Source organism: Mustelus asterias, chromosome 3 (assembly GCF_964213995.1).
Source record: "Mustelus asterias chromosome 3, sMusAst1.hap1.1, whole genome shotgun sequence".
Classification (NCBI taxonomy): Eukaryota; Metazoa; Chordata; class Chondrichthyes; order Carcharhiniformes; family Triakidae; genus Mustelus; species Mustelus asterias.
The window spans coordinates 135,734,710-135,762,022 of NC_135803.1; the positions used below are offsets into that span (position 1 = coordinate 135,734,710).

Here is a 27,313-nt window from a genome sequence, read left to right on the forward strand (position 1 = left end):
AACTTTTACTATCATTTTTTATATTAATTGCTAGCCTAGCTTCATAGTCTATCCTTCCTTTCTTTATCGCTTTCTTAGTCTCTAATAAAAATCAGTTTGAACAGTTATTTTAAATAAGAATTCATGCCCATTTCCCAATGGCTCTGTAAATTTTTCATAGATTTAAAATCTGAATTTGACCTGCGTCGGACACAAGAGCTACTCATTCACACAGCTTAATATGGAGAGATCGGCTTTCAAAAAGTTTCCATTAACTGTTCATGCAAACAGAATAAACTGGTGTAATTGTGACTACGTGACAATGTGGAACGAAAGGATTAGTCATGAAAAATAAATGTGTGATGTATAAATGCTGGAAAGTGTGAGTATAAGTTGTCAGCGGCAATTATAATCTGATACACTGCCCTTGCCATCAATGACGTATTAAAGTTTTAACTCTTAGTATCAGAGTGCAGTTGAGAGTTGGTGATCTCTGCAGTTCTGCTCAGGGTTACGTTTACTCATCAGTTTCACAGTGCTTAATTTGAACTGACTTTAATCAATGGTTGCGCTGGACATTTTTTTTTGCCTACTTGAAAAAAATAAGGGCAAAAAAAAAATGCAGTTAACACTGAAAATAGAATGTAAAATCAGTTTGAAACAGAGGATAGGTGAGCATTTCACATTGAGACTTCTTGTTGGTATATTTATTTCTGACTTTTTATCATGACAGGCATTTTGTTACAAATAGAAGTTAATCTTTGTTTTCAGAGATTTTTAAAAATATTATGTACACCAGCATGTAAAGTGTCAAAGAATACTGCAAATATTCAATAATCAAAAAATATAATCTTTTCAATTTTATTGATTTCAGCTGTTCTTGCTAGTCATCTGGTCCCTACATTAACCCACTTTATCAGTACTGTGAAATATGCTATAACTCTTCTTGGTCAGTGCGTTCTCGGGAAGAAATCCAACGACTCACAATTAGCTCCTACAACACAAATAAACAAAATTAGCTGAGATAATGGATTCGCTGTAAACTAAACAGAGGCAAACAACAATGGTTTTCTCATACATTGCTTCTTGAAACAGAGGATAGGTGAGCATTTCACGTCGAGACTTGTCGTTGGCACATTTATTTCTGACTTTTATCATGACAGGCATTTTGTTACAAATAGAAGTTAATTTTTGTTTTCAGATTTTTTTTATATTATGTACATTTCACTAGAACAAAATCCTTTGCACCTGAACTTTAATTTTCTTCATACATTCTGGCGATGTCATTTCCTCATCAGTCATATCTGACGGTTTAATTAAATAGCATAACAGAAGCTCCTGGAACAAAAGCAAAAAAAAAGTGTCAATATTAAAACAAGCAAAATCTCTCATATATTAAGATATAAAATACTGGAAACGAGGTCAGTCTGTATCGGGCAAAGCAAGATGGTACTTTAATGATGCAAATTTCAGTGGAATCATGCGCTCACCTTTCTCCTTCTGACCTTTCCTGACCCCAGTGTATTTACAGCAATTTCCACTGTCCTTTCAGATTTTTAGCATTCAGTTTTTCTTTTTAATATCCGATATCCGAGCAAAACAAAAACACAAGATCTTTGTGCGGCTTGTGTTTCTCCGCTTGAGGAAATTACTAGCAAATGTCACAGAGGTTTACAGCATGGAATCAGGCCCTTCAGCCCAACTTGTCCATGCCGTCCCTTTTTTATAAACCCCTAAGCTAGTCTCAATTGCCTGCATTTGGCCCATATCCCACTATACCCATCGTACCCATGTAACTGTCTAAATGCTTTTTAAAAGATAAAATTGTACCCGCCTCTACTACTACCTCTGGCAGCTTGTTCCAAACACTCACCACCCTGTGTGAAAAAATTGCTCCTCTGGACCCTTTTGTATCTCTCCCCTCTCGCTTTAAACCTATGCCCTCTAGTTTTAGACTCCCCTACCTTTGAGAAAAGATATTGACTATCTAACTGATCTATGCCCCTCATTATTTTATAGACCTCTATAAGATCACCCCTAAGCCTCCTATGCTCCAGAGAAAAAAGTTCCAGTCTATCCAGCTCTCCTTATAACTCAAACCATCAAGTCCTGGTAGCATCCTAGTAAATCTTTTCTGCACTCTTTCTAGTTTAATAATATCCTTTCTATAATAGTCCTGATAGCATCCTAGTCCTTCATATCCTGGAATTTTATTACCTGCTTCACAGCAATCAGCTCAGATGTAATGTTGACCAAATAAATGTGAAAGGGTAGGACAGTTAACAAAAATAGTTTATAAAATAACCTTTTCAAAATGACTATGCTAACACTGACCATTCATGGAGCAAATGTGAATTATATAATAGTCAATTGCTTAGTTGTATTAGTTTATTTATTAGTGTCACAAGTAGATTTACGTTAACACTGCAATGAAGTGAAAATCCCCTAGTCGCCACACTCCAGTGTCTGTTTGGGTACACTGGGGGGAGAACGTAGCATGGCCAATGCACCTAACCAGCATCTAACCTGAGCACCCGGAAGAAACCCATGCAGACACGGGGAGAACGTGCAGGCTCCACACAGACAGTGACCCAAACTGGGAATCGAACCTGGGTCCTTGGCACTGTGAGGCAGCAGTGCTAACCACTGTGCCATCACAAAGAAATCCAGCATGTGGGCTCATGCTGAACCCCAGGACTGAACCAGTGATCTTTAGATCTTTAGCCTAATGCTCTCCCAACTGAGCTATTTTGGTTTAGCATGTGGAGTCACCAGGCATTGTGTGCTGGAAGGATGGTACTTTTCTCATAATATTCTGTTTCTTGAAAGAGTTCCCCCTCCCCTACCAAGATAGCCACAGGAAGTCAACCCTGAAGTCACACAGCAGACTGGTGGAAAACTCCTATCAGGAATCAGTGCAATGAGGATCAGCTGTGTAGCCTTACTAGACCATAGAAGCAGAGCACTGAGTCCTGCTAAAGGGAAAGCCAACTTGGTGAATGTGAGGAGGGTGCCTTGGAGAGTGAAACATTTGCTGTGTGCTTAACTGTGTGTTTGCTGTTGACCTCGGACTGTACAAAAAGCCTGATGTGGATTGAACTTTGGCCTGTAGGAGAACCCGCTCTGGTAATCTGACCTTCTTCATCCATGTTTTGACCTTGCCTCTGCGTTGCCCTCCTGAAGGACTGTCACTGTTATACATTGTCTTGAGTTTTCCCTGGGAAATGGATTGGTTGTCCAGGTTTAAAACAAATTAAAACATGCTACCGTGCAAAGGGACCTGGGGGTCCTTGTGCATGAGACGCAAAAGCCCAGTCTGCAGGTACAACAGGTGATCAAGAAGGCAAATGGGATGTTGGCCTATATTGCGAGGGGGATAGAATATAAAAGCAGGGATGTCTTGATGCACCTGTACAGGGCATTGGTGAGGCCGCAGCTGGAATACTGTGTGCAGTATTGGTCCCCTTATATGAGGAAGGATATATTGGCATTGGAGGGAGTGCAGAGAAGGTTCACCAGGTTGATACCGGAGATGAGGGGTTTGGATTATGAGGAGAGGCTGAGGAGATTGGGTTTGTACTCGTTGGAGTTTAGAAGGATGAGGGGGGATCTTATGGAGACTTATAAGATAATGCGGGGGCTGGATAGGGTGGAGGCGGAGAGATTCTTTCCACTTAGTAAGGAAGTTAAAACTAGAGGACACAGCCTCAAAATAAAGGGGGGTCGGTTTAAGACAGAGTTGAGGAGGAACTTCTTCTCCCAGAGGGTGGTGAATCTCTGGAATTCTCTGCCCACTGAGGTGGTGGAGGCTACCTCGCTGAATATGTTTAAAGCGCGGATGGATGGATTCCTGATCGGTAAGGGAATTAAGGGTTATGGGGATCAGGCGGGTAAGTGGTACTGATCCACGTCAGATCAGCCATGATCTTATTGAATGGCGGGGCAGGCTCGAGGGGCTAGATGGCCTACTCCTGCTCCTATTTCTTATTTTCTTATGTTTAAATAGCTATTAATAATATTGTGTGTAAAGTTTTGATTTGATTTATTATTGTCACATGTATTGGTATACAGTGAAAAGTATTGTTTCTGGCACGCTATACAGACAAAGCATACCGTTCATAGAGTATATAGGGGAGTAGGAAGGGAGAGGGTGCAGAATGTAGTGTTACAGTCATAGCTAGGGTGTCGAGAAGCATCAACTTAAAGAGCTAAGTGTTTATTTCCTTTCTTTTCTAGTTTTGCTGAGTATCTGAAGATCTTTTAAATAAACATTCATTTTTTTTTGTATTTGGACAATAGTGTGAGTTATTGAACTGAGTGAACTCCATCCCATCTATCATGATCCCCAGTCCTTTGCGACATCACAAGTAATTTTATTTGGAAATTTTTAAGTGGCAGACACTTCTCTCAGAATGTATTTTCAAATTCAAAAGCACAAAAAAAAATCATAATCTGGAGAAGTTGTCCATGGGTCACTCATGTTAACTAAGTTTTAGGAAGTAAATTTAAACTTAGCAGTGACAATTATCAGAACTAAAGCAATTTTAAGCAGTTATTAAATTAGAGGGAGAGTAACAATTGGCAAAAATGGAAAATACTTCAAGAAGTTCTAGATACGTTAACAAATTGGGAAAAACAGGAATCAGGTGCAAATTAAGCTGGAGATAATGCATTTGGGGAGGGATAACAAGAAATGGAAGTGTGCAAAGATGCTGAGGGATGTCGAAAAGCAGAGAGATCTAGGGGAACAATTTTCCTTAAAAATGCATGTGGAGATGAAGCGAAATGGCATTTTTGGTTTAATAAATAAGGAAATGAGTACAAGATCAATGGGATTAACTTCACTGCAGTGTTAACGTAAGACTACTGGTGACACTAATAAATAAACTTTAAACTTTAATTATGGTCAATTGATATCATTGGGCTAGAGATAAAAGAGTGTGAATTTCAGGGATATTATTACAGAAAGGGCATTAAACCCACAAAGAGTGTACAGCAATAGAGGGGGTCAGGATGTCAGTGATAAAGGCGCAGCTAAGAAAATATTTGGGATGCTGGAACTATTTCTACTTGCATTTATATGGCATCTTCCATGATCGCAGGTCATTCAAAATGTTTACACTCAATGAAGTACTTTTGAAGTATAGTCACTTATGTAATAATGTAAGAGAAAGCAAGCACAGAAAAATCCTATTGCCACTTCTTGGACAGTGCCAATTTAAAATTGCTATGAAGAGTGAGAGATTATTTGGAATTTCTTTACACACTGTTGATAAAGCATGGAGAAGACGGCTTTATTACAAGCAGTCATTGAGGAAGAGACCCCAGCACCTTTTAATGGAAAAGCAGATGAATATTTAGAGCCAAAAAACATATAGGGACATGGAGAGAGATTAGATTTGGATTGTTCTAGCAAAGATCCACAATGGGTTACATTTCCTCTTCCTATGTTAAACTTCTATGATTCTATGCTGATTTATGCTGTTAGTTACAAATGCCATCTACTATTGTGCAGATGCCAAATATTTTTCAACAAAGTAAATATCTACTCTGAAAATCTACAATCCACACACTGTAACCCTGGGAACAAGTCAGGAATTGTCTACATTGTCACGGAATAACTGGATCTGGAGGAAGGGGAATGAAATTAACGTCATCTAAATTACACTTTTTCTGGCTGTATGCCCTACGAGAATCTTTACCTTAGAGACATTAGTAGTAGTTCGGTTTAACCCAGCAAGCGATCTCCAAGTAAAGGGTCTACGCTGTGAACCCTGACAACTGTCATCAACCATTTCAATCACCACTGAATAACTGCAGGCAGAAAAAAAAATTAATAGAAAGTTTGGAAATTATAAAGGAGTACAAGATGCTAATACAATTACCTGAACTGCACTGTTCATACCTTGCATGATAAAATGGAGGTCCCTTTCGATACAGTACTGAAATACAAAGGAAAATCAAGTGTCACTTAAAATCTGGTACATATAAACACTATGTTCTAATTTTGGATTGGATCAGCCCAAGAAATACTGCCAAAGTACATTAGGCTCATCTAGTGTTACATGAGCCTTCATATAAAACACACTGAACTGACCCAACACAGTGACTGTTGGCCTTTGCCTGGGGTAAGTCAGTGAGATACTAGCAGGGAAGGATCTTTTTCCTTCCTCCTATTAATTTCATATTCTTTTAAAATATAGTTGAAGCACATGTTTTTCTGTTCCACTTGGATAACTTTCTTGACTGATTTATCACAACTTGTGTGAATATACATCCTGGGGTGTCACATTTTCACTGTGGCACTGCAGTCATGTGCCAAGTAACGATGTAGCTATCAGTTCACCGGCCACATGGAGAGCTCAAAAAAATACACTTATAGAACATAGAACAGTATAGCACAGTACAGGCCCTTCGGCCCTCGATGTTGTGCCGAGCTTTGTCCGAAACCAAGATCAAGCTATCCCACTCCCTATCGTTCTGGTGTGCTCCATGTGCCTATCCAATAACCGCTTGAAAGTTCCTAAAGTGTCCGACTCCACTATCACAGCAGGCAGTCCATTCCACACCCCAACCACTCTCTGAGTAAAGAACCTACCTCGGACATCCCTCCTATATCTCCCACCATGAACCTTATGGTTATGCCCCCTAGTAACAGCTACATCCACCCGAGGAGATAGTCTCTGAACGTCCACTCTATCTATCCCCCTCATCATCTTATAAACCTCTATTAAGTCGCCTCTCATCCTCCTCCGCTCTAAAGAGAAAAGCCCTAGCTCCCTCAACCTTTCCTCATAAGACCTACCCTCCAAGCCAGGCAGCATCCTGGTAAATCTCTTTTGCACTCTCTCCAGTGCTTCCACATCCTTCTTATAGTGAGGTGACCAGAACTGCACACTTGATGAACCTCCAACATTTTAAGTCTAAAACGTGATTATTTCTAACATATGGGAACCAGAAGACATTGCATGATGGCAGCAGAAGGGGCGGTGTCTATCAGCAACAATCCAAACATTAACAAATTTAATGCAGAATTAGATAAGAATCAACCCAAATTAGCCCAGAGAGGAAGAAAACTGAGTGAATCGCGGAAAAACCAAATGCAAACACAGCAATAAACATACAGCTCCAGCCCATGACAATTGGAAGGCTGATGACATTGTTGAGGCACTTGTGGACTGCCATTCATTCTAATAGACACCAGTGAAGAGGAAAGCGTCAGCTACATCCTTTTGTGGACAATAAAGAAAGGGTTAAACTTGTTGTAAAAGTTGGGAGCTGTGTAAATTTCAAATCCTGAGTCAAGAATCAGGTGAGCCTGTTGACAATTCCCTATAAAGATTGAAATTGCAGCCTGAAAACATAAATTTAAGGTGAAAGGTGAAAGACTGAGAGAGTAACATCATCCTGCACAGCTATACCAGATGATCTTTCCTGAAAATTTTGAAAGAAAATTGAGTACCCAAGGAAAGGCATTCTGAAACCGAGCAACGCCACGCTGAGCTTTGACAGCTAGGAATAACTCAAATCAGGGGCACACACATAGGGAGAGATGTTCGCTGTATACTTTGTGTCACTGAAACAGAAGGTCCTAATATCCTGGGGTTGAGCAGTTATGAAGAACTGTGGCTTATTCCAGTAAACCATGAGATGAAGAATACAATACTGAGGGTTGAAGATAGTACAGCAATTGAAAAGCACCCTCCGTTCAGAGGCAGGGGAGATCTGGTACAAATATACCCAGAGTATATTTCTCTGGGTGGCACAGTAGCACAGTGGTTAGCACTGCTGCTTCACAGCGTCAGGGACCTGGGTTCGATTCCCAGCTTGGGTCATTATCTGTGTGGAGTTTGCACGTTCCCCGTGTCTGCGTGGGTTTCCTCTGGGTGCTCCGGTTTCCTCACACATTCTGAAAGACGCGCTAGTTAGGTGCATTGACCTGAACAGGCGCCGGAGTGTGGCGACTGAGGAAATTTCGCAGTAACTTCATTGCAGTGTTAATGTAAGCCTTACTTGTGACTAATAAATAAACTTTAGCTTAGCTTTAACTTTGAGTGTTTTGGTGAGATGGGTTGCATGCTTTGAAGATTTTGAGATCACGTCACTATTGATCCAGCGATGAAATCAGTGATTCTTCCCAAACGTAACATACTGAGAGAATTAACTGGAAAGTTTGAAAGAGATCCCTAAGAAGAAAATAAGGTGACCACCAGTGTCTCAGAGCCTCCAGATTGGGTCAATTCCATTGTGGCGAGAGAGAAGTCAAATGGACAGTTAGAAATTTGAATGGATCCCTAAGATCTTAATCAAGCAATAAAGAGGAATCACTACCTTATTCCAACACTGGAAGAGATCATACCAGCACTGGCAGGATCAAGGATCTCAACAAGCCTAATGTCGGAAATGGAACATGCAGCTGGATGAGGAATCTTTGCTGTTGACAACATTCAACCTTCAGTCGGCACGAATTCGTGCACCTACCCTTTGGCCTTAAGTGAGCCAGGATATGTTCCAGCAGAAAGTGGATGAGGCATACAGGGGATGTAAAGGAGCAGTTGGCACAGCTGCTGATATCAAGATCTATGGGCTTTTAAAATTCATTTATGGGATGTGGGCGTCGCTGGCCAGACCAGCATTTATTGTCCATTCCTAGTTGCCCATGAGATGGCGGTGGTGAGTCGCCTTCTTGAACCGCTGCAGTCCCCGAGGTGTAGGTACACCCACAGTGCTCTTAGGGAGGGAGTTCCAGGATTTTAACCCAGAGACAGTGAAGGAACGGCGCTTTATCTCCAAGTCAGAATGGTGAATGACTTGGAGGGGAACCTACAGGTGGTGGTGTGCCCAGGTCTCTGCTGCTCTTGTCCTGCTAGATGGTGGCAGTGGTGGGTTTGGAAGGAGCTATCCAAGGAGCCTTGGTGAGATCCTGCAGTGCATCTTGTAGATGGTACACACTGCTGCCACTGTTCATCGATGATGGAAGGAGTGAATGGTTCTGGAAGGGGTGCCAGTCAAGCAAGCTGCTTTATTCTGGATGGTATAGAGTTTCTTGAGGGTTGTTGGAGCTGCACTGATCCAGACAAGTGGAGTGTAATCATTCACATGCCTGACTTGTACCTTGTAGATGGTGGACAGGATTTGGGATGTCAGGAAGTGAGTTGCTTGCTAAAGGATTCCTAGCCTCTAACTTGCTCTTCTTAATTCTTAATGCAGACCTGCTCCAGACAACTTAAAAAAAACAGCTTTTGAAAACAAAGCCAGAATTAGCCAGTTGGATCATCTCGACCATCCAGTTCAGTTTCAAGTCAATGGAAACCCCCAGAATGTTAACAGTGAGGGATTCAACAAATGTCATGCCAATGAACATCAAAGGGCGATGGTTAGGTTCTCTCTTGTTGGAGTTGCCTGGCTGTTGTGTGGCACAATTATTACTTGCCACTTGTCAGCCCAAGCCTGAATGTTGTCCAGGTCTCGTTGCATTTGGACATGAACTGCTTCAGTATTGGAGGAATTGCAAATGTTGCTGAACATGCGCCATCATCAGCAAACCTCTGCACTTCAAGGAATGTCATTGATGAAACAGCTAAAAGTGGTTGGGCCTAGGACACTACCCTGAGGAACTCCTGCAGTGATGTCCTGAAACTGACATTAAGAATGGTATCGTAATTGCAGACTACAACTCAAAATTCCTTTTTATCCAAAAAGTGAAATATTTGAGAGCCACAACAATCATTTCAGCAATACAAGTTCGGTTTGCTGAGCAAAGGATTCCTGAAAGAATTTGGTTTCAGATTCCAGCATCCGCAGTAATTTGCTTTTATCCTGAAAGAATAATGTGTGACAATGGAACCAATTTAACCCAAAGAAAATATACGTATGAACAGTATGGGTTTGACATCATCAGCTCATCACATTATCCAAGAGGACATGGGTTTATCGAAAGACATGTCCAGATGGTCAGAGAACCCATAGGAAATGCTGAGAGACAAAGGGAGATCCAAATCTTGCCTTGTCAAACTGATCTAAACCTCTCAATGTTGACATGAAATGGCCTGCAGAGCTTTTGACTGGAAGAAAGAATGCAAGAAATTCCCTCTAAGTGGCCAGGAGGAATAACTCACTGATGCACAGTTAGGAGGAGGACAATGTGTCAAAAAGCATACTAAATCCCTTCCGGAGCAGTTGGAAATACAAGGATCCAATCCTGCAAACCAATAAAGGTTGTTGGTGAAGCTGAGACTCCAAGAACATACATCATTGACACTGAGACCAGTGAGCAGATGAGAAGGAACAGAGTCCATATTTAACATACACCAGAGCTGAAAAAGCACCAAAGATCTTCAACAACACTACTGACCAGTGAGATAACATCAACAACGTCACCAGCAAGTGACTCAACATTTGCGACATCAAGCACTAGTCCTACAACACCAAGAACAACATTGCCTGTGCAGGGTGCCAACTCATCGCTTAAGAGCGATGAATGCCAAATCTACAAGATAGAGCAACACTTAACCTGTATGGTAAAAAACATTTTTAGAAAAGAAAACAAGATAGAAAAGGTGTTCTGTTTATTTATAGAAGTTGATTGTTAATCTTAAGGATGGTGGCAGTGGTTAGCACTGCTGCCTCACAGTGCAATGACCCGGGTTCGATTCCCAGCTTGGGTCACTGTCTGCATGTTCTCCCCTTGTCTGCGTGGGTTTCCTCTGGGTGCTCCGGTTTCCTCCCACTGTCCAAAAGACGTGCTGTTTAGGTGCATTGGCCATGCTAAATTCTCCCTCAGTGTACCTGAACAGGCGCCGGAGTGTGGCGACTAGGGGATTTTCACAGTAACTTCATTGCAGTGTTAATGTAAGGTGACTTGTGACACTAATAAATAAACTTAAACTTAAGTTAGAGATTGGAACAGTTATATTGATATAGAGGCACTATATTTAAAGAATGAAAGAAGTTATATTATTCATAAGTAGCTAGAAATTAATTATAAAATACAAATATATACCCCAAATTGTCATGTACTGAGTAACAAAGAACAAGTCTATTGGTTTACTAACTGCATGGAAAGCTGAAAGAATTACACTCAATGAAGTTCCAGCATTTTGAGTTAAAATATGATTATTTGAACTTATGGGAACCAGAAGATGGGAACCATATAATGGCGGCAGATGTGGTTACCTGAGATTACCATCTCCACGAAGAAGGATAATGCTAAACAAACAAACAGATCAGAGATTGTTAATGCTAATAAATTTTTCCTAAAACATGATAGCCAACAAACCGAGATGGACAGGAAGTGACACAAAACCTCTAGGGCTTTGTCATCAATAATTTAGCAGAAATGTCTGGACTCCACGACACAGAAACCTTCAGGAGTAAATCTCATGCCATTCATGTTTGTGTACAATATGGCAGGTAATCAAATAACTCTTTTAACGATTGATGCAAAACGTACTATTACGAATAAAAGGTAAGCTGATTCTTTTGTTAGTATCCTATTTAGCCGTAAGTACTATGCCTCACAATCTTTCTCCTGCAGAATACCATTCCTAAAGGAATATTGGATTACAATATTAATGACAGCCATTGTTCTATATGCAAACAACGTGCTGTCAAAAGAAAGGTGGGATGCAGGTTTGGGCCTTCCAAGTCCCCTCGCCAAGTTCTCTATTTCAACCAGGTCATCAGTTTTGATCAGATGCCAAATGCTGCAAATAAAGAAACAAGATAGAAGCAGACGGCATTGACACAGGCAGCTCAGTCCATCATAGCAGCTGCTGAAAGTCAAAATGTGTACAAAAATGCAATAGAGACTGCACTCATAGGACTATATGGCCAGGTGCAATTCATCTACTTTCCTATGAACTTAGTTGCTGAATGATCAGAGGAACAGAGATAAAGAAATATTTCCATTTATATACACACCTCACAACCTCAGCACGTCACAAAGCATTTTCATCAAGTACTTTTGAAGAATAGTCACCATTGTAAAGTAGGAAATTCAGCAGCCAATCTGCACTCTGCAAGCTCCCACAATAAGCAATGTGAGAATAATTGAATGATCTGGTTTTTTTTCAGAAATGCTGGTTAATGGATAAATATTGGCCAGGGCACTAGGGCAAATGCCCCGGCTCTTTTAATCAGTGCCACAGAACCTTTTATGCAGAAAATATCAGAGGGTAGATGGGAACTCAGTTTATTGTCTCATCCAGTGCCTCCAACAGTGCAGAACTGAAGTCGCAGTCTACGTTTTGTGTTCAATTCTCTGGAATGGGACTTGAACACACAGACTCCGTGGTCTGGGCCTCGGCTCCTCCCTCTGCGACTGGATCCTGAACTTCCTAACCCACAGATTACAATCAGTAAGGATAGGCAATGACACCTCCTCCACGATCATTCTCAACACCGGTGCCACACAAGGCTGTGTTCTCAAGTACTATACTCCTTATACACCTATGACTGTGTGGTCAAATTCCTCTCCAACTCGATTTTCAAGTTTGCTGACGACACCACCCGTAATGGGTTGGATCTCCAACAATGACGAGACAGAGTACAGGAATGAGATAGAAAATCTGGTGAACTTGTGCGGTGACAATAATCTCTCCCTCAATGTTAACAAAACAAAGGAGATTGTCATCGACTTCAGGAAACGTAGAGGAGAACATGCCCCTGTCTAAATCAACGGGGATGAAGTAGAAAGGGTCAAGAGCTTCAAGTTTTTAGTTGTCCAGATCACCAACAACCTGTCCTGGTCCCCCCATGCCAACACTATAGTTAAGAAAGCCCACCACGCCTCTACTTTCTCAGAAGACTAAGGAAATTTGGCATGTCCGCTACGACTCTCACCAACCTTTACAGATGCACCATAGAAAGCATTCTTTCTGGTTGTATCACAGCTCTGCCCAAGACTGCAAAAAACTACAAAAGGTTGTGAATGTAGCCCAATCCATCACACAATCCATTGACTCTGTCTACACTTCCCGCTGCCTCGGCAAAGCAGCCAACATAATTAAGGACCCCACGCACCCCGGATGTTCTTTCTTCCATCTTCTTCCGTCGGGAAAAAGATACAAAGGTCTGAAGTCACGTACCAATCGACTCAAGAATAGCTTCTTCCCTGCTGCCGTTCAGACTTTTGAATGGACCTAACTCGCATTAAGTTGATCTTTCTCTACACCCTAGCTATGACTGTAACACTACATTCTGCACTCTCTCGTTTCCTTCTGTGAACGGTATGCTTTGTCTGTATAGCATGCAAAAAATAATATTTTTCACTGTACACTAATACATGTGACAACAATAAATCAAATCAAAGGCTTCCAATATGGAGAGACACTGAGCCTTGGCTAATGCTGATCTAAACCAAAAAAACTCAATCTCCTTTTCATTAGAGTTATTTTCACTAAAAAGTTGATGATTCAGAATACATGACATATTGGTCAGTTACAAAAAGTTCCACGTTGTTCATTAATGTTTTTCTACAACACTCATGATGTATTCAGCTTTCATCATCTAATATTTTCTTGCTAGCATATGGTTAAATCATTGCAACTACATCTAAAAGGATTGAGACAAAAACTCACAACGTTTAGAAGAGACAAAACAATGAAAATTTTGGAAAGAAGAAATAAAAGCAGAAAACATGGGAGGGCCCCACGAGCTCATCCGTATTAGTATAAAGGCCTGACACTTCAGGTGATTAGAATTGTCTTCATTTGTTAAACCATAGAATTGTTGATCAAGAATGCAGCAAATACCATTCATAAATACTGAAGGGGTCCCAGACATTAAAGACAATGACAAACATTTTAATGGTTTGGTCATGGTCAATTGCAGGAGATGAATGCAGCTCAAGTCAAAAGATGTGCAAGTCCAAAGCTCCAATGACCAAATGCAATGTAGCCCATTGATTGACAACATACGCATGATACTCTCTTTCATTCATTTACCTTTTCCCTTGTGGACTTGAACTCACCACCTTCTGACTCAGAAACAAGAACAGCTCCAAAACTGTTGCCCTGCTTGAGATAAGCCAACATAGAATCACAGAATCCCTACAGTGCAGGAGGAGGTCATTCGGCTCATCGAGTCTGCACCGACAACAATCCTACTCAAGCCCTATCCCCATGACCCCATGTATTTACCCTGTTAATCCCCCTGATACTAAGGGTCGATTTAGCATGGCCAATCCACCTAACCTGCACATCTTTAGAGTGTGGGAGGAAACCGGAGCACCTGGAGGAAACCCGTGAGGAGAATGTGCAAACTTCACACAAACTGTCATCCGAGGCCGGAATTGAACATGGGTCCCTGGCACTCTGAGGCAGCAGCACTAACTACTGTGCAGACCAGGATTAAATTGGGACACTTTGGGCCCATACAGTCAGTTATTCATTTTATAAATTCTTTGACCGATTACTATTAGGCTAGTCTTAATCCAAGCATTTTATGATGTCAAGGTGATGAGGTTGAAGAATATATACATAGAAAATACTTACAAAGGTCTGTTCCATACTTTAGCCCAGTTTTTGGCACCCAGCCTTTACTTCGAAAGTAGTGATAGCCCATGTAATTGGTTTTAAATCCAGGCTGAATCAGACTAAATATTTCCCACAATTTGAGAATACTGAGAGGCTCCTAAAATTAAATGTAAAAACAGCATTAATATGGGGCCAGACAACTGTTATTTCAATCCTTACCAGCAATGTCACTTTTTGCTATCAGTGTACAATTTATATGACAGACAGATCCAAATATGCACTGCTAAACCCTCTATCACAGAAAAAACAGGTATATTAAATTTCAACGTTTACCAGTTGGCTGAATTTGTCTACCTCTTGTGCTTACTGTTAATCATTCTACTTGTCAACAGAGAGACACCAGAAAATTAACAGGAACAACAATCAAAATCTATATGAATTGTAGAGCCCTTTATTTATGGCACAGTAGGAGACCAAGTTATATATTTTTCTATTAGTGTCACAAGTAGGCTTACATTAACATTGCAATGAAGTTACTGTGAAAATCCCCTTGTCGCCACACTCCCGCGCCTGATCGGGTGCACTGAGGGAGAATTTACCATGGCCAATGCACCTAACCAGCACGTCTTTTGGACTGTGGGAGGAAACTGGAGCACCTGGAGGAAACCCATGCAGACACGGGGAGAACGTGCAGATTCTGCACAGTCACCCAAGCCAGGAATCAAACCCGGGTCCCTAGGCAGCAGTGCTAACCACTGTGCCACCGTGCCATCAGCCCATTGAGCCAATGCTAACTCCCCAGGTGACAATCCAGCAAAGTCCCATTCCACTGTTCTACACCCGTGGCCCTGCCTGTTAATTCCTTCAAGTGCTCAGCTAATTTCCTTTTGAAACCATTAATGCACATCACATGTACATGCTAATGTATATTAGCTTTGCCACACTTGTGCATATTTGAAACAAATAAGAAATTAAACCATATGTAATACAGTATTGCCTTATAATGATTCCACCACTGGACTCTCAACCAACATTGCCAAATTTAATCTGTGCATTTTTAGTGGACAGATTAATCCAGATGATATCCTTTCAAAGATGCTTGGTGTCTCGATCAATGTCCCCCATGATCTCAAATTCAAAAATCAGATAGTAATTTTTCAGGCACAAAATGTGCAGAACAAACATCGAGGGCTGAGTTTACAAGTGGAGGATAGACAAGTTTGCGCAATATAAGGAGGAATAGTTCTTAACCTAGGAGTGTGAAGACCAGTTGTATTGCTCCTAACACCACCACCTGAGATCAGCTAATTCAGTACGGACAGTAGATTGAATCGGAGATATTCTTAGTCTGTGTGGCTGAGCTGGGATAACTTGCTGAACAACTGGGAGAATGTTGGTCAATTTTATAATTTTCCATCCAACAGTAAACACAAAACTTACCTCTTCATCATAAATGGTTAAACATCCCAAGGCATAGACAAGGAAAAAGGCCTGAAACAGTAGAGTTGAGAATTAATTTAAATGTATGTATTGAGAGTTAACATTTTGCAATCAGGAACAAGGATACAGCAAATATAAATGTGTTAATTAAATAAAACCTCTGAACTGTTCTTTATGATTAAAGTGTTAAACCATATTAAGAATTGTGAATTAATAGATATTAAACATGAATTCACTGCAAACAGTCCTTCTCGGCATGAAGAATAATGATAGGAATAAGCACTTGATGACTATATTATGTAGTTTGATTCAATAAGCCACACAAAAATTGTGTGGTAACAAGGAAACATGAATTTTACTTGTTTGATGAGTGTGGCTGTTTTAATTATCAATCTGTAACATATTATCTTACATATTGAGTTAAGCAACAAGCACCTTTTCCTTTTAAAATTACATGGCAGTTCTATCACCAGACACTTACTAGCTAAAAATAAACAGATCTTGTGTATTTACTAACTCTATCATACCTCTTCCAAACTGAGTTGAAGATATTCAAATACTTTGAAAGGATTCCTCTTGCAGACTAATTTCTCTGTTACTGCCAGCTGAAGAAAACAATGTTAGGTAAGCCCAATTCATTTTTCAAATCAAAATACTTTTAATTACTTTGTTTTGTATGTTGACATTATGTATGAAACGACAGTGTTAGATAATGAAATCAAATGCATTATTAGATGCAGTAATAGTCCCAAGGCATCTTGGTATCATATAATATTCCACTGCACCTCAAAGCCAATCTTCACTAGCAACAGTGCAAGTTATGATGATACTTATAAACTGTAGGGTCCTATAGTCACACTGTAGCCTTTAAGCAAAACTCTTGACTTTGGAGTTAACATAACCACAAAATGAGGAGCTTTCCTTTATTCCGTTATATTTATCTGATGTGACTTTCCAGCCATTACTGATAGAATGGAAAATCCTAAGCATCCAGTGAATTTACTACAGCTGAGTACAGATCAGCTATCATCGAGTTGAACGAGGAACCAGCTCAATGGCCTACTTCTGTCTTTATGAATATAAACTCTATCCAGGGTCCAGTAGTTCCGTAACAACTTCCACTGAGTAGGACATTTCTATGAATTACAACATGAGGCTCAAACACAAAAGACGGAATTAAGAGCATGCTACGATGTTGAGTCCAAAAATTGCATAATGTTGTATTCATGAAACATTTGACATGTTTTCTGTTTAAACGTTTCAATTTGTTCGCAAGGCTATTTTGCCTGTAAAAAAATTAATACCAAAGTTCCGACAATTCATGATGTGGCTGGGTTGTACTGACTGAACAGGACTTGAAGCACTTAAGGGCCGTAACTGTGAAAGGAGAGTTGAGCTGAGCATATACTATAGATTGTTCAGTGTTAATTAGTAGCATCAAGAGTATAGCTAATTCTAAGCCACAACTATGGGGACCTTGTGATGCAGTGGACAGAAAATTGGGGACCGGCACAAAGTTTAAAAGCAAGTTAATTTATTTTGAGAAAGTGAATGCACTTGGTGGCTTGGAATTTGGAACTTTATATGTGCATTACTAATGATCTAAACTGGGATTTGCAATCGTGCTTTTTATATTTAGTTTACAAGTATTTGAAAGAATAAAACAAACCCAATTCAATGGATCGTCAGACCATGTGGATGGCTAAATTTCATTAAGTTAATGTCATATTTACAACACACTTCCACTTAACAGACAGGTTTGAATTAATTGTACCTGCACTGACAGATAGAGCATCTTTAGCTTTCTAATGCATGGTTTCACACAGTCTCTAACAATTGTACTCACTTTTCTATTTAATTCTTTATCATCAGATGGTAGTATTTTTTCTACCACTAGTACATATTCGTGTTCGGTGGAAATCCTATCTTTAATTGAATTCTGCTGCAGAACTTCTTCCATGGCATCTTCATATCGGCAACCGCAATGTATAAGGAGATCATCATGTCTGGAACAATGCACTTTTGCTAGAGCTTCCCTGTCAATTGTTTCACAGTCCACATCTCCATATTTTGCCAAAGGATCATAAGGTGCATCACCTTCCAAACAATGAGTCCTATTTTGAGGGCTTAATGCAGGATGACTTTCTCCATTATGTGTTTCTTCAGCTCTTTCCTCAGTTTCTATTTTAGGTGTATAGACTTCTGAGTCAATGTTTATTTCTTGTGAACTGTCATCAAGCTCAGTGCTCCTTCTATCACAAGACAATTCTATTGGTTTTGTATAATTTTCAAGCATTTTCTCGAGTAAGCTGCTCTCCAGCCCTTGTTCTTGCAGGAGGCTTTTCGCCCACTCTACATGATGCTGAAACCTGTAATGACAGTGAAAACAGAGGAAAGATTTGCTCGTGAGAACATCTTGCATAATGCTTCCAGGGAAGACATTCCCAGAAAATGCAAACCATTGAAAACAAATAATTGCTTTCATTGCTTTGTGTAGAAAGTTTATTTAAAAAGTGTTCGGTACAGTGCATTAAAGTAAAACTGCACTGGGTTGTTGATACCTGCAGTGTCTTTCTGCTCTGAACTGCATTGTTGTAGAGAGACCGTGTGTGTGATCACGGGACCAGGCATAAAATGAGTTGAAAAGTAGAAATTGATACATTCGATCCCTCTCACACAACACATTGCAGCTCTTTACATGATAATATTGATGGAGGGCCAAGAGTGTTTTATTTCACACAGGCGTTAGGTGCTTAACTGTAAAGGAATAAATTAATTAACTGGACTTCATCATATAGTGTCATAAGAGATATATAGCATGGAAAGAGGCCCTTTGACCCAACTTGTCCATGCTGACCAGGTTTCCATTTGCCTGCATTTGGCCCAGATCCCTCTAAACCTTTCCCATCCACGTACCTGTCATGGGGCACCTCACACAACAAAAACAAAATCCACAGGGATTATGGTAAGAGGGACAAAGGGAAAGAGATAGTTTATGTTGCAGAATGAGAATTAACTGTGAAGAGGATGTTGTTTGAAACTCAGTTTTGGTTGAGCAGATGGTTTCAGACTGTCTGAGACAACCTGGTTGAGGGATATAATGGCAAGGGTGTGGAGTGTTTTTTCCATTGGCTGAATACAATGTCTTAGTCTTTCCAGCAGTCAACTGGAGGATCTTAATTGGCTCAGCCATGACATTGAGTCAAACAGCCATTTTAACAACTGGGCTATTGCGGTTCTGACAGAATTGGTGAAGCGATAGAGCCATATCTTGTCAGCATATACATAGAAACTGCCCTATGCATATTCATGTTGCCAAGAAATCACATGTAAATGAGTAACAAGAGGGGGGGCCAAGGATGCTCCACAGTAGGTGAAGCAGCAGAGTTGGAGGAAGCCACTGGTGGCTGCATTGCTTCAGTAGAAAGTGGGAACACATAAGGGAAGAGTCACGAATGTGCACCACAGTGGAAAGGTAAGGGAGGGAACTAGGTGTAAACACATACATGATACAGCCTTTGATAACAATGAAACTCATTGTAGAAGCATACAAGAAAAGTAAACATTAACAGGCAATAAATAAAGATCAGAATGGAGGAAAAAGGTAAAATTTTGAAAATATACTAGAATTTCACAAACCATGATGGCCCTTCTTGCAAAATTTGTTTAGTTGCTCCTCCCTTACTGTACTAATCTAATTGCATACATATCAGGCTTCAACGCCATTATTCCTATGATACTTATCTCCAAGCTCCATGGCCTGGGCCTCGGCTCCTCCCTCTGCGACTGGATCCTGAACTTCCTAACCCACAGACCACAATCAGCAAGATAGGCAACAACACCTCCTGCACGAATATCCTCAACACCAGTGCCCTGCAAGGCTGTGTTCTCAGCTCCCTACTATATTCCTTATACACCTATGACTGTGTGGCCAAATTCTCCTCCAACTCGATTTTCAAGTTTGCTGACGATACCACCGTAGTGAGTCGGATCTCCAACAATGACGAGACAGAGTACAAGAATGAGATAGAGAATCTGGTGAACTGGTGCGGTGACAATAATCTCTCTCTCAATGTCAACAAAACGAAGTAGATTGTCATCGACTTCAGGACATGTAGTGGAGAACATGCCCCTGTCTATGCCAACGGGGATTAAGCAGAAATGGTCAAAAGCTTCGAGTTTTTAGGTGTCCAGATCATCAACAACTGACTCCCCCATGCCAACACTATAGTTAAGAAAGCCCACCAACGCCTCTACTTTCTCAGAAGACTAAGGAAATTTGGCATGTCAGCTACGACTCTCACCAACCTTCACAGATGCACCATAGAAAGCATTCTTTCTAGTTGTATCACACTTGGTGTGGCTCCTGCTCTGCCCAAGATCGCAAGAAACTACAAAAGGTCATGAATGTAGCCCAATCCATCACACAAACCAGCCTCCCATCCACTGACTCTGTCTTCACTTCCCGCTGCCTCGGCAAAGCAGCCAGCATAATTAAGGACCCCACGCATCCTGGGCATTCTCTCTTCCATCTTCTTCCATCGGGAAAAAGATACAAAAATCTGGGGTCATGTACCAACTGACTTCCCTGCTGCCATCAGATTTTGAATGGACCTACCTTGCATCAAGTTGATCTTTCTCTATACCCTAGCTATGACTGCAACACTATATTCGGCACTCTCTCCTTTCCTTCTCTATGAATGATATGCTTTGTCTATATAGCACGCAAGAAACAATACTTTTCACTGTATACTAATATATGTGACAATAATAAATCAAGTCAAATCAAACCAAACATTTTCCATTTCAAATACTTCCTCTCCAACCATCACTTGGACAAACTGACTGTTTTATTCCCTCTACAAAACACACAATGTGAGTGGTCTCAGAAAAAAGACAAAAAGACATGCTATTCACCAACAGTAGGAAAACTTGTTCAGGATCTTATTATGGACATAGGACCATAGGGTGGCACAGTGGTTAGCACTGCTGCCTCACAGCTCTAGGCATCTGCATTCGATTCCCAGCTTGGATTAGTGTGTGGAGTTTTCACATTCTCCCCGTGTCTGTGTGGGTTTCCTCCGGGTGCTTCGCTTTCCTCCCACAGTCCGAAGATGTGTGGGTTAAGTTGATTGGTCACGCTAAATGGCCCCTTAGTGACCTGGGATGTGTAGGTTAGAGGGATTAGGGCCTGGGGTGGGATTGTTGTTGGTGCAGACTCGATGGGCCGAATGGCCTCCTTCTGCATTGTAGGGTTTCTACGATTCTATGACATGAATTCCAACAAATGAAAATAGCTTTTAAAAACAATAAGAAAGCAAATCACTAGCTGAGAAACAAATATACAGAATTACATGGCAAAATGGTAATGCCAGGCCCAAACTTACTTCATTGATGATATTATAGGCATGTGCATACGGTTGGCATCTACAAACAACCAAAAGGATACAATTAGTGCATTTAATCAGATGTGAAAATCGTTTACCAGTGTTACTATACTTTTTATTAAAGTATTAGATTAAAATTCCTACTCTCTCCTGGAAAAGCAAATTAATTTAAATCTTTCTCTTTGTCAGGCATGCATGGACAATACACCAATCCCAGCCAAGATTACTGCTGCTGTTACAAAGCCAGATGTCTACAGGAAATATTCTCTCACATCTTGCATTACCAGCCATGCTTTTATGCAGACCTCATGTCTCCTTTCAATTGGGTACATTTTTATTGCCCAATATTTAGTTAAGTGAAAGTCTGATCTAGGGAATGTCACAATGGACCCCCTTCTCGTATAAAGTGGATAATGATATAGTGAACAAAAACCATTATTGAAGATATGGTTAAAACTACAATCCAACGTACCCAATATCTTCTCATTGCCTCAAATTGAACAGTTTCAATAGCTCTCATTTTCCTTTTGAGATAGCACATTTAGCAATCCGAACTAGCTACTTTTCAGTATTTACAAGTCAGGACATATATGTTGTAAATTGATACTGAACCAATTTGCATAATATTAGAATTTGACTTTCTTCAAGACCAAATAGATAAAATTTTTACTATGTTATACATGTGTTAACCTAGTTTGAGGCCTGTGATATTTGACTTGGTTTACTAAATATACCACTGAGCCAGTCTGTAACATTAATTTTAAATACAACCTGGATGAAGGGGCAAGCTGGTGAACTGAGTGGGCTTCTCTCGTTTTTACATTTTTGTACTCGGATTTATGAACCAAACTTTTTTTTGGCTTTTCGTGTGTTCTAAAATACCAAAACAAACTGCTCCAAAAGTGGAATACAGCAAAAATATAAAGTTATGCTATTTTCTGAACTTATGAAAACAATTTTTCTCGATGGGCTTCAAGCACTCAAATACAGAATCACAAAACATTTTATCCTCACTGCATATTATCACTACTTTTTCTCCCAAATAGATCCATACATCCCAAGATGTGGTTAATGCTTCTAACTAACTGATCTAGTCATTGAAATGCCAGTCAGAGAGTCAGGTATCTCAGCAGTTGGAAAAGCTAACTCATGATGGATCCATTGAGACACAGCAAGTTAAAAGACAGAAACAGTTGTGCCTGTATCATGCACCTTTGGCAAATGGATGTGGAAAAGGAGGTCTGCATGACCAAAGGTCATTTGTTAATAAGTCAACTTGCCTTGAATTTTACAATTCCTTTACGCGAATCAATCACATTTCAAAAGCAGTTATAGTTCAGTGGATTTATTTTCTTCACGCTGTCTTTTTAGGCAGCCATGATAATGGAATATTATGTTGCAGACTCCTTATCGGTTGGAGTTGGAGAAACATCAGTAGAAATGCTATCAGAGTCAGGCTAATATAGCACGGGCGGAATTTAATCCAACCTGTCCAACCTTGGAAAACATGGAGGCCAGGCCCAATTAATTGAGGAAGAGGCCATGCATTAATATGTTGGTGGTGGAAAATCTCTGCGATTAAGTTGAATGTAGGAAGGAGCACATGGAGGAAACTCGCCAGCTCATGGAAGGATGTCAATTAGACTCATTAATGAGTCAACTGACACCAATTATCACTGAGCGCACCAGAAAGCCACCACCACGCCCTTGCCTCTGATTCTCCAGCCAGCCCAAGATTACATCTCCCTCCCACCCTGTATCCAGGAATCCAATGATGATGATTCCTGGTGAAGTCCTGGGAGCAATATCGAAAGCAGTCCGTGGTACTGGTACACTGCCAACAACCAATTGCTGCTTCCCTCGAGTGGGTGGTTGCTCTCAGGAACATCCCATCCCAGAGAAGGTGTGACGCGGGCTAGTTAAGCGCCTGGTTGGTCGGACCTCTCCCATGGAAGCAACACTGGTTTCCCACCAGTGCTCCAACTGGTAGGCGAGACCCCTATTACGCACATTAAATCCAGCCTCACTTGCCAGTTAGCTCAAAAAGCTGGCTTGGGATAAAGGTTGCTTATTGTTTCACCTCCTTTAAAAAAAAAGTTATTCTATCCAAAAAAAAAATTCAAATTGAATCCAATTCATGGTTCCCACAGGAGGGACAAATAAGATCCAAGCGGACAAGATGAGGCATTGCACCCCATCTTGGGCTTGATCTGACACTTCATCTTAGCCAAGAAGGCTTTGAAAAATTGCATCAGGCAACGCCTCAGTTGAACCTCATCGGCGACCCTGATCATTGACTCGACTGTGGCATCTTGGGCTTGTTCGGACTCTTGATCAAAAGGCCAAGAAGTGATTCTCTTACTAGTATTGACTGTGGAAAACCTGATGTCAAATCAAATTCAATGAGTTACTATTACTTGGTAATACAGAAATGGAATATTGCTGAGTGAAACATCTTGAAGCTTTTTGTTTGCATTCAGCAGGACAAATGCAAGCTTGCTGAGGCATTGCCATGGAGAAAACAACAGGGAACAAGAGGCTGTGATCATCTGATCATTCTTGCATTTGTCCTGATGAGTGAAAGACAAGAAGCTTTGACAACATGACTCTTTTTTCAATAATGTGTGATTGTTCTATAATACAACAATTTAAGAATAATCATCTACAAATGATAAAACACAGGCCAAATAAGGGAATAAAGAAGATTTACCTTTCCATTTGGCAACTAAAGTAGGGTCTGAAATATTGTAATCTGGTCGGCTTCTGGATAGCACCCCTTTTCCGAAATAACCCTTTAAATACAAATAAATTGGATTTTCAACATTGCCAAACCTTTTTGATTTCAAAATTAAGACCATTCTGTATCATTGAATAGTACAACACAAGAGGCCATCTGGCCCATCAAGTCTGTGCCAGTTCTTTCGAAGAGCAATCCAATTAGTTTCATTGCCTTTCTCTTTCCCCCTGTCCCGGCAATGTTTTCTCCTTCAATATTTATTCAATTTCGTCTTGAAGGTTACAATTCAATCTGTATCCACCCACCCTGTCAGTGCACTGAAAATCCTAACCACTTGTGTAAAAAGGTTTTTCCTCATGTCACCTCCAGTTCTTTTGCTAATCACCTTAAATAAGTGCCTTCTTGTTATCAACTCTTCAGCTACAGGAAACTGTTTCTCCTCATTTACTCTATCTGATCCCTTCATGACAATAAACACGTCCATCAATTCTCCTCTTAGCCCTCTTGGCTCTAAGGCGAACAACCTGAACTTCTCCAATATATCTTAGCTGCAATTCCTCATCCCTGGAATCACTCTAGTAAACATCTTGTTCATTCTCTTCTAACCCTTCACATCCTTCCTAGTGTTTTATGCCCAGAATTGAACACAATAGTGCAGCTGGCACCTTTAAGTTCTTGGCTTTTGTATTCAATGTCTTGATGGATAATGTTCAGGATCACATATGTTTTATTAACTTGTCTTGCTTTATTAAAACATATACTGTACCAATAAATGGGTGGCATGGTGGCACATTGGTTAGCACTGCTGCCACATGGCTCCAGGGATCTGGGTTCAATCCCAGATACAAGCAGAATGCAAACTGTGTGGAGTTTGCACATTCTCCCCATGCCTGCGTGGGTTTCCTCCCACAGTCCAAAGGTGTGCAGGTTAGGTGATTGGTCATGCTAAATTGCCCATTAACATTCCATGATGTGTAGGTTAGGGGGATTAGTGGGATAACTATGTAGGGCTACAGGGATGGGACTTTGGTAGAATGCTGAGTGGCCTCCTTCTGCACTGTACAAATTCTATTCTGTGTGTTAAAGAATTGTGCACCAAAATCCCTTGGTGTTTCGGTTCTTGAATCACCCTTTAAAACTGTACCCTTTAGCTTGTAATTTTTCCCCTCATTCTTCTGACCAAAATGTACCACCTCACTCTTTTCTTCATTGAATTTCATCTATGTGTTTTCCCATTCCATCAGATGTCCTTGTCCTCTTGAAGTCTATCACTGTCTTCCTCATTCTCTACTACACAAGTTTTGAAACTGTGCCCCGTATTCCCAAGTTCAAGTCATGAATGTATTTGGAAAAAATAGGAGTGATCCTGAAATACCTTTCCGTACAAGGCTTGCATACTTTCTGGCTTCCTTACAATTACACTGTGATTCATAATTTCAGCATAATAATGTTCCTGTTCCTTTGAACCGGTCTCTTCTTGGGTTAGTGATACAGGAAAAGGAGCTTCATAACATTCATACACTCTCCTCTTTCTTTTTGGAGCACGAAAGGTTGCTTCAGCCATAGCATCAAGGATTTCTTTGAAGTAACTTCAGATAACAGGTTGGAATCTTCAAAACAAAGTATTGGAAAGTTAGTCCTAATAGCCCACAGGGGTAAATAAGTGAGCAAATTAGCCAGTTCCTGAATACTATTTGAGATTTCAAGTCAAATACAATTATGTGGACTCTACAGCTGATAAGTTGCAGTGAGTCAGAAAGGACCTTTAAAACCAGCTATACCTCATAGCTGGATACAAGCAGAATGCAAACTAGTAAAGTACAGTTGCTTATTTTAACAGAACTCACTATTCAGTATATTTGAGTTAGCAACGTCTGGCCAGAATCAAACAGTTGCAATCAATGAAAGGCAGTTCCTACTCTGCAGTCCAAGCCCGTACAGAAGGTCTATATCAGGTGAACATGACATGGCTACAGAATATTCAAGAGGAGGGGTTGAGGAATTGTCAATGTGTGGACAGATCCCAGGGTATCAAGGTTGACCAGGCTTTGGCTGCCTTTTCTTCAGACAATTTCTCCCACCACTTTTGTCTCAACTCATTCTCCTAAGCCTCCAAATACTGCTCTCCAATATTTCTCTATCATCTTCTGCTCTGTATTCCTCCTCCTCCCCCCTTACTAATCCTTCCATAACTTCTGCAGTTGCCCATTTCCTCACCAAGCCTCCTGTCCCCTCTTCCCCTGCATTGTTCCCATTCAATATCCTTCCCTCCTTTTCCCTATTCCTGCAACCCCTCCTCATTCTTTACACAATTAACCATTTCCCCCTTGCTGCTGCGTCCCCTGCTCACATGCACCCTATATACCAAATCCCTTCCCCCCCCTCATCACATACATCCCCATATACCAACTTCCCTTTATCCCCTCCTCACATACACCCCATATACCAACTCCCCTTTATCCCCTCCTCACATACACCCCATATACCAACTCCCCTTTATCCCCTCTCACATACATCAACTCCCCTCCTCACATACACCCCATGTATCATTTGATTTGATATCAAAATCAAAAACCCTACATATCACCTCCTTTTTCTTCCCTCCTCACATACATCTCATATACCAACTCCCCTTTATCCCCTCCTCACATACACCCCATATACCAACTCCCCTTTATCCCCTCCTCACATACACCCCATATACCAACTCCCCTTTATCCCCTTCTCACATACACCCCATATACCAACTCCCCTTTATCCCCTCCTCACATACACCCCATATACCAACTCCCCTTTATCCCCTCTCACATACATCAACTCCCCTCCTCACATACACCCCATGTATCATTTGATTTGATATCAAAATCAAAAACCCTACATATCACCTTTTTCTCCCCTCCTCACATACACCCCATATACCAACTCCCCTTTATCCCCTCCTCACATACACCCCATATACCAACTCCCCTTTCTCCCCTCCTCACATACACTCCCACATCCCAACTCCTTTTCCCCCTCCTGGCCTCCTCTCCCGAACTTTCCTGCAGGCTGTAAAGAGCCGCGACATGTATGTTACAATTGTTAGTGATGAACAGTCAGAAAGCCGATACTCCGGCCGCACTGACACTGAATCCACTGCGCTACTCACTGTAGCTCCAAACATGCGCAGAGTGTCAGCACCCCTAGTGCCACTCTGAAATATCACCGGCTGGACGCTCTCCTCCTGCTTCTTCGTTCCTATTGAATCTCCACAAGCGTGTCTTCACACCATTCCGTTGCTTTGCAAAATCAGT

The 27,313-nt window shown here is 40.9% G+C and overlaps 1 protein-coding gene across 5 annotated transcripts; it reads right to left on the minus strand.

Annotated features, from left to right (window-relative positions):
* Window positions 1-648: 648 nt before the first annotated feature.
* On the minus strand, window positions 649-27,286 carry tsen2 (TSEN2 tRNA splicing endonuclease subunit). Of its 5 annotated transcripts, none has more exons than XM_078209703.1 (12): window positions 27,169-27,286; window positions 25,396-25,630; window positions 23,994-24,075; window positions 21,284-21,323; window positions 17,743-18,265; window positions 16,424-16,501; window positions 15,897-15,947; window positions 14,475-14,613; window positions 5,885-5,921; window positions 5,682-5,793; window positions 1,228-1,317; window positions 649-973 (listed from the first exon to the last, which is right to left on the minus strand). In XM_078209703.1, the coding sequence occupies exons 2-12, from the start codon at window positions 25,582-25,584 to the stop codon at window positions 914-916; spliced, it is 1,401 nt and encodes a 466-aa protein (XP_078065829.1). In that variant the 5' UTR covers window positions 25,585-25,630; window positions 27,169-27,286; the 3' UTR covers window positions 649-913. The 5 variants fall into 5 exon arrangements, with proteins under 5 accessions (XP_078065829.1, XP_078065831.1, XP_078065832.1 ...); XM_078209705.1 differs by having other exon boundaries at window positions 27,097-27,171; XM_078209706.1 differs by having other exon boundaries at window positions 27,146-27,169.
* Between the last annotated feature and the right edge of the window lie 27 nt (window positions 27,287-27,313).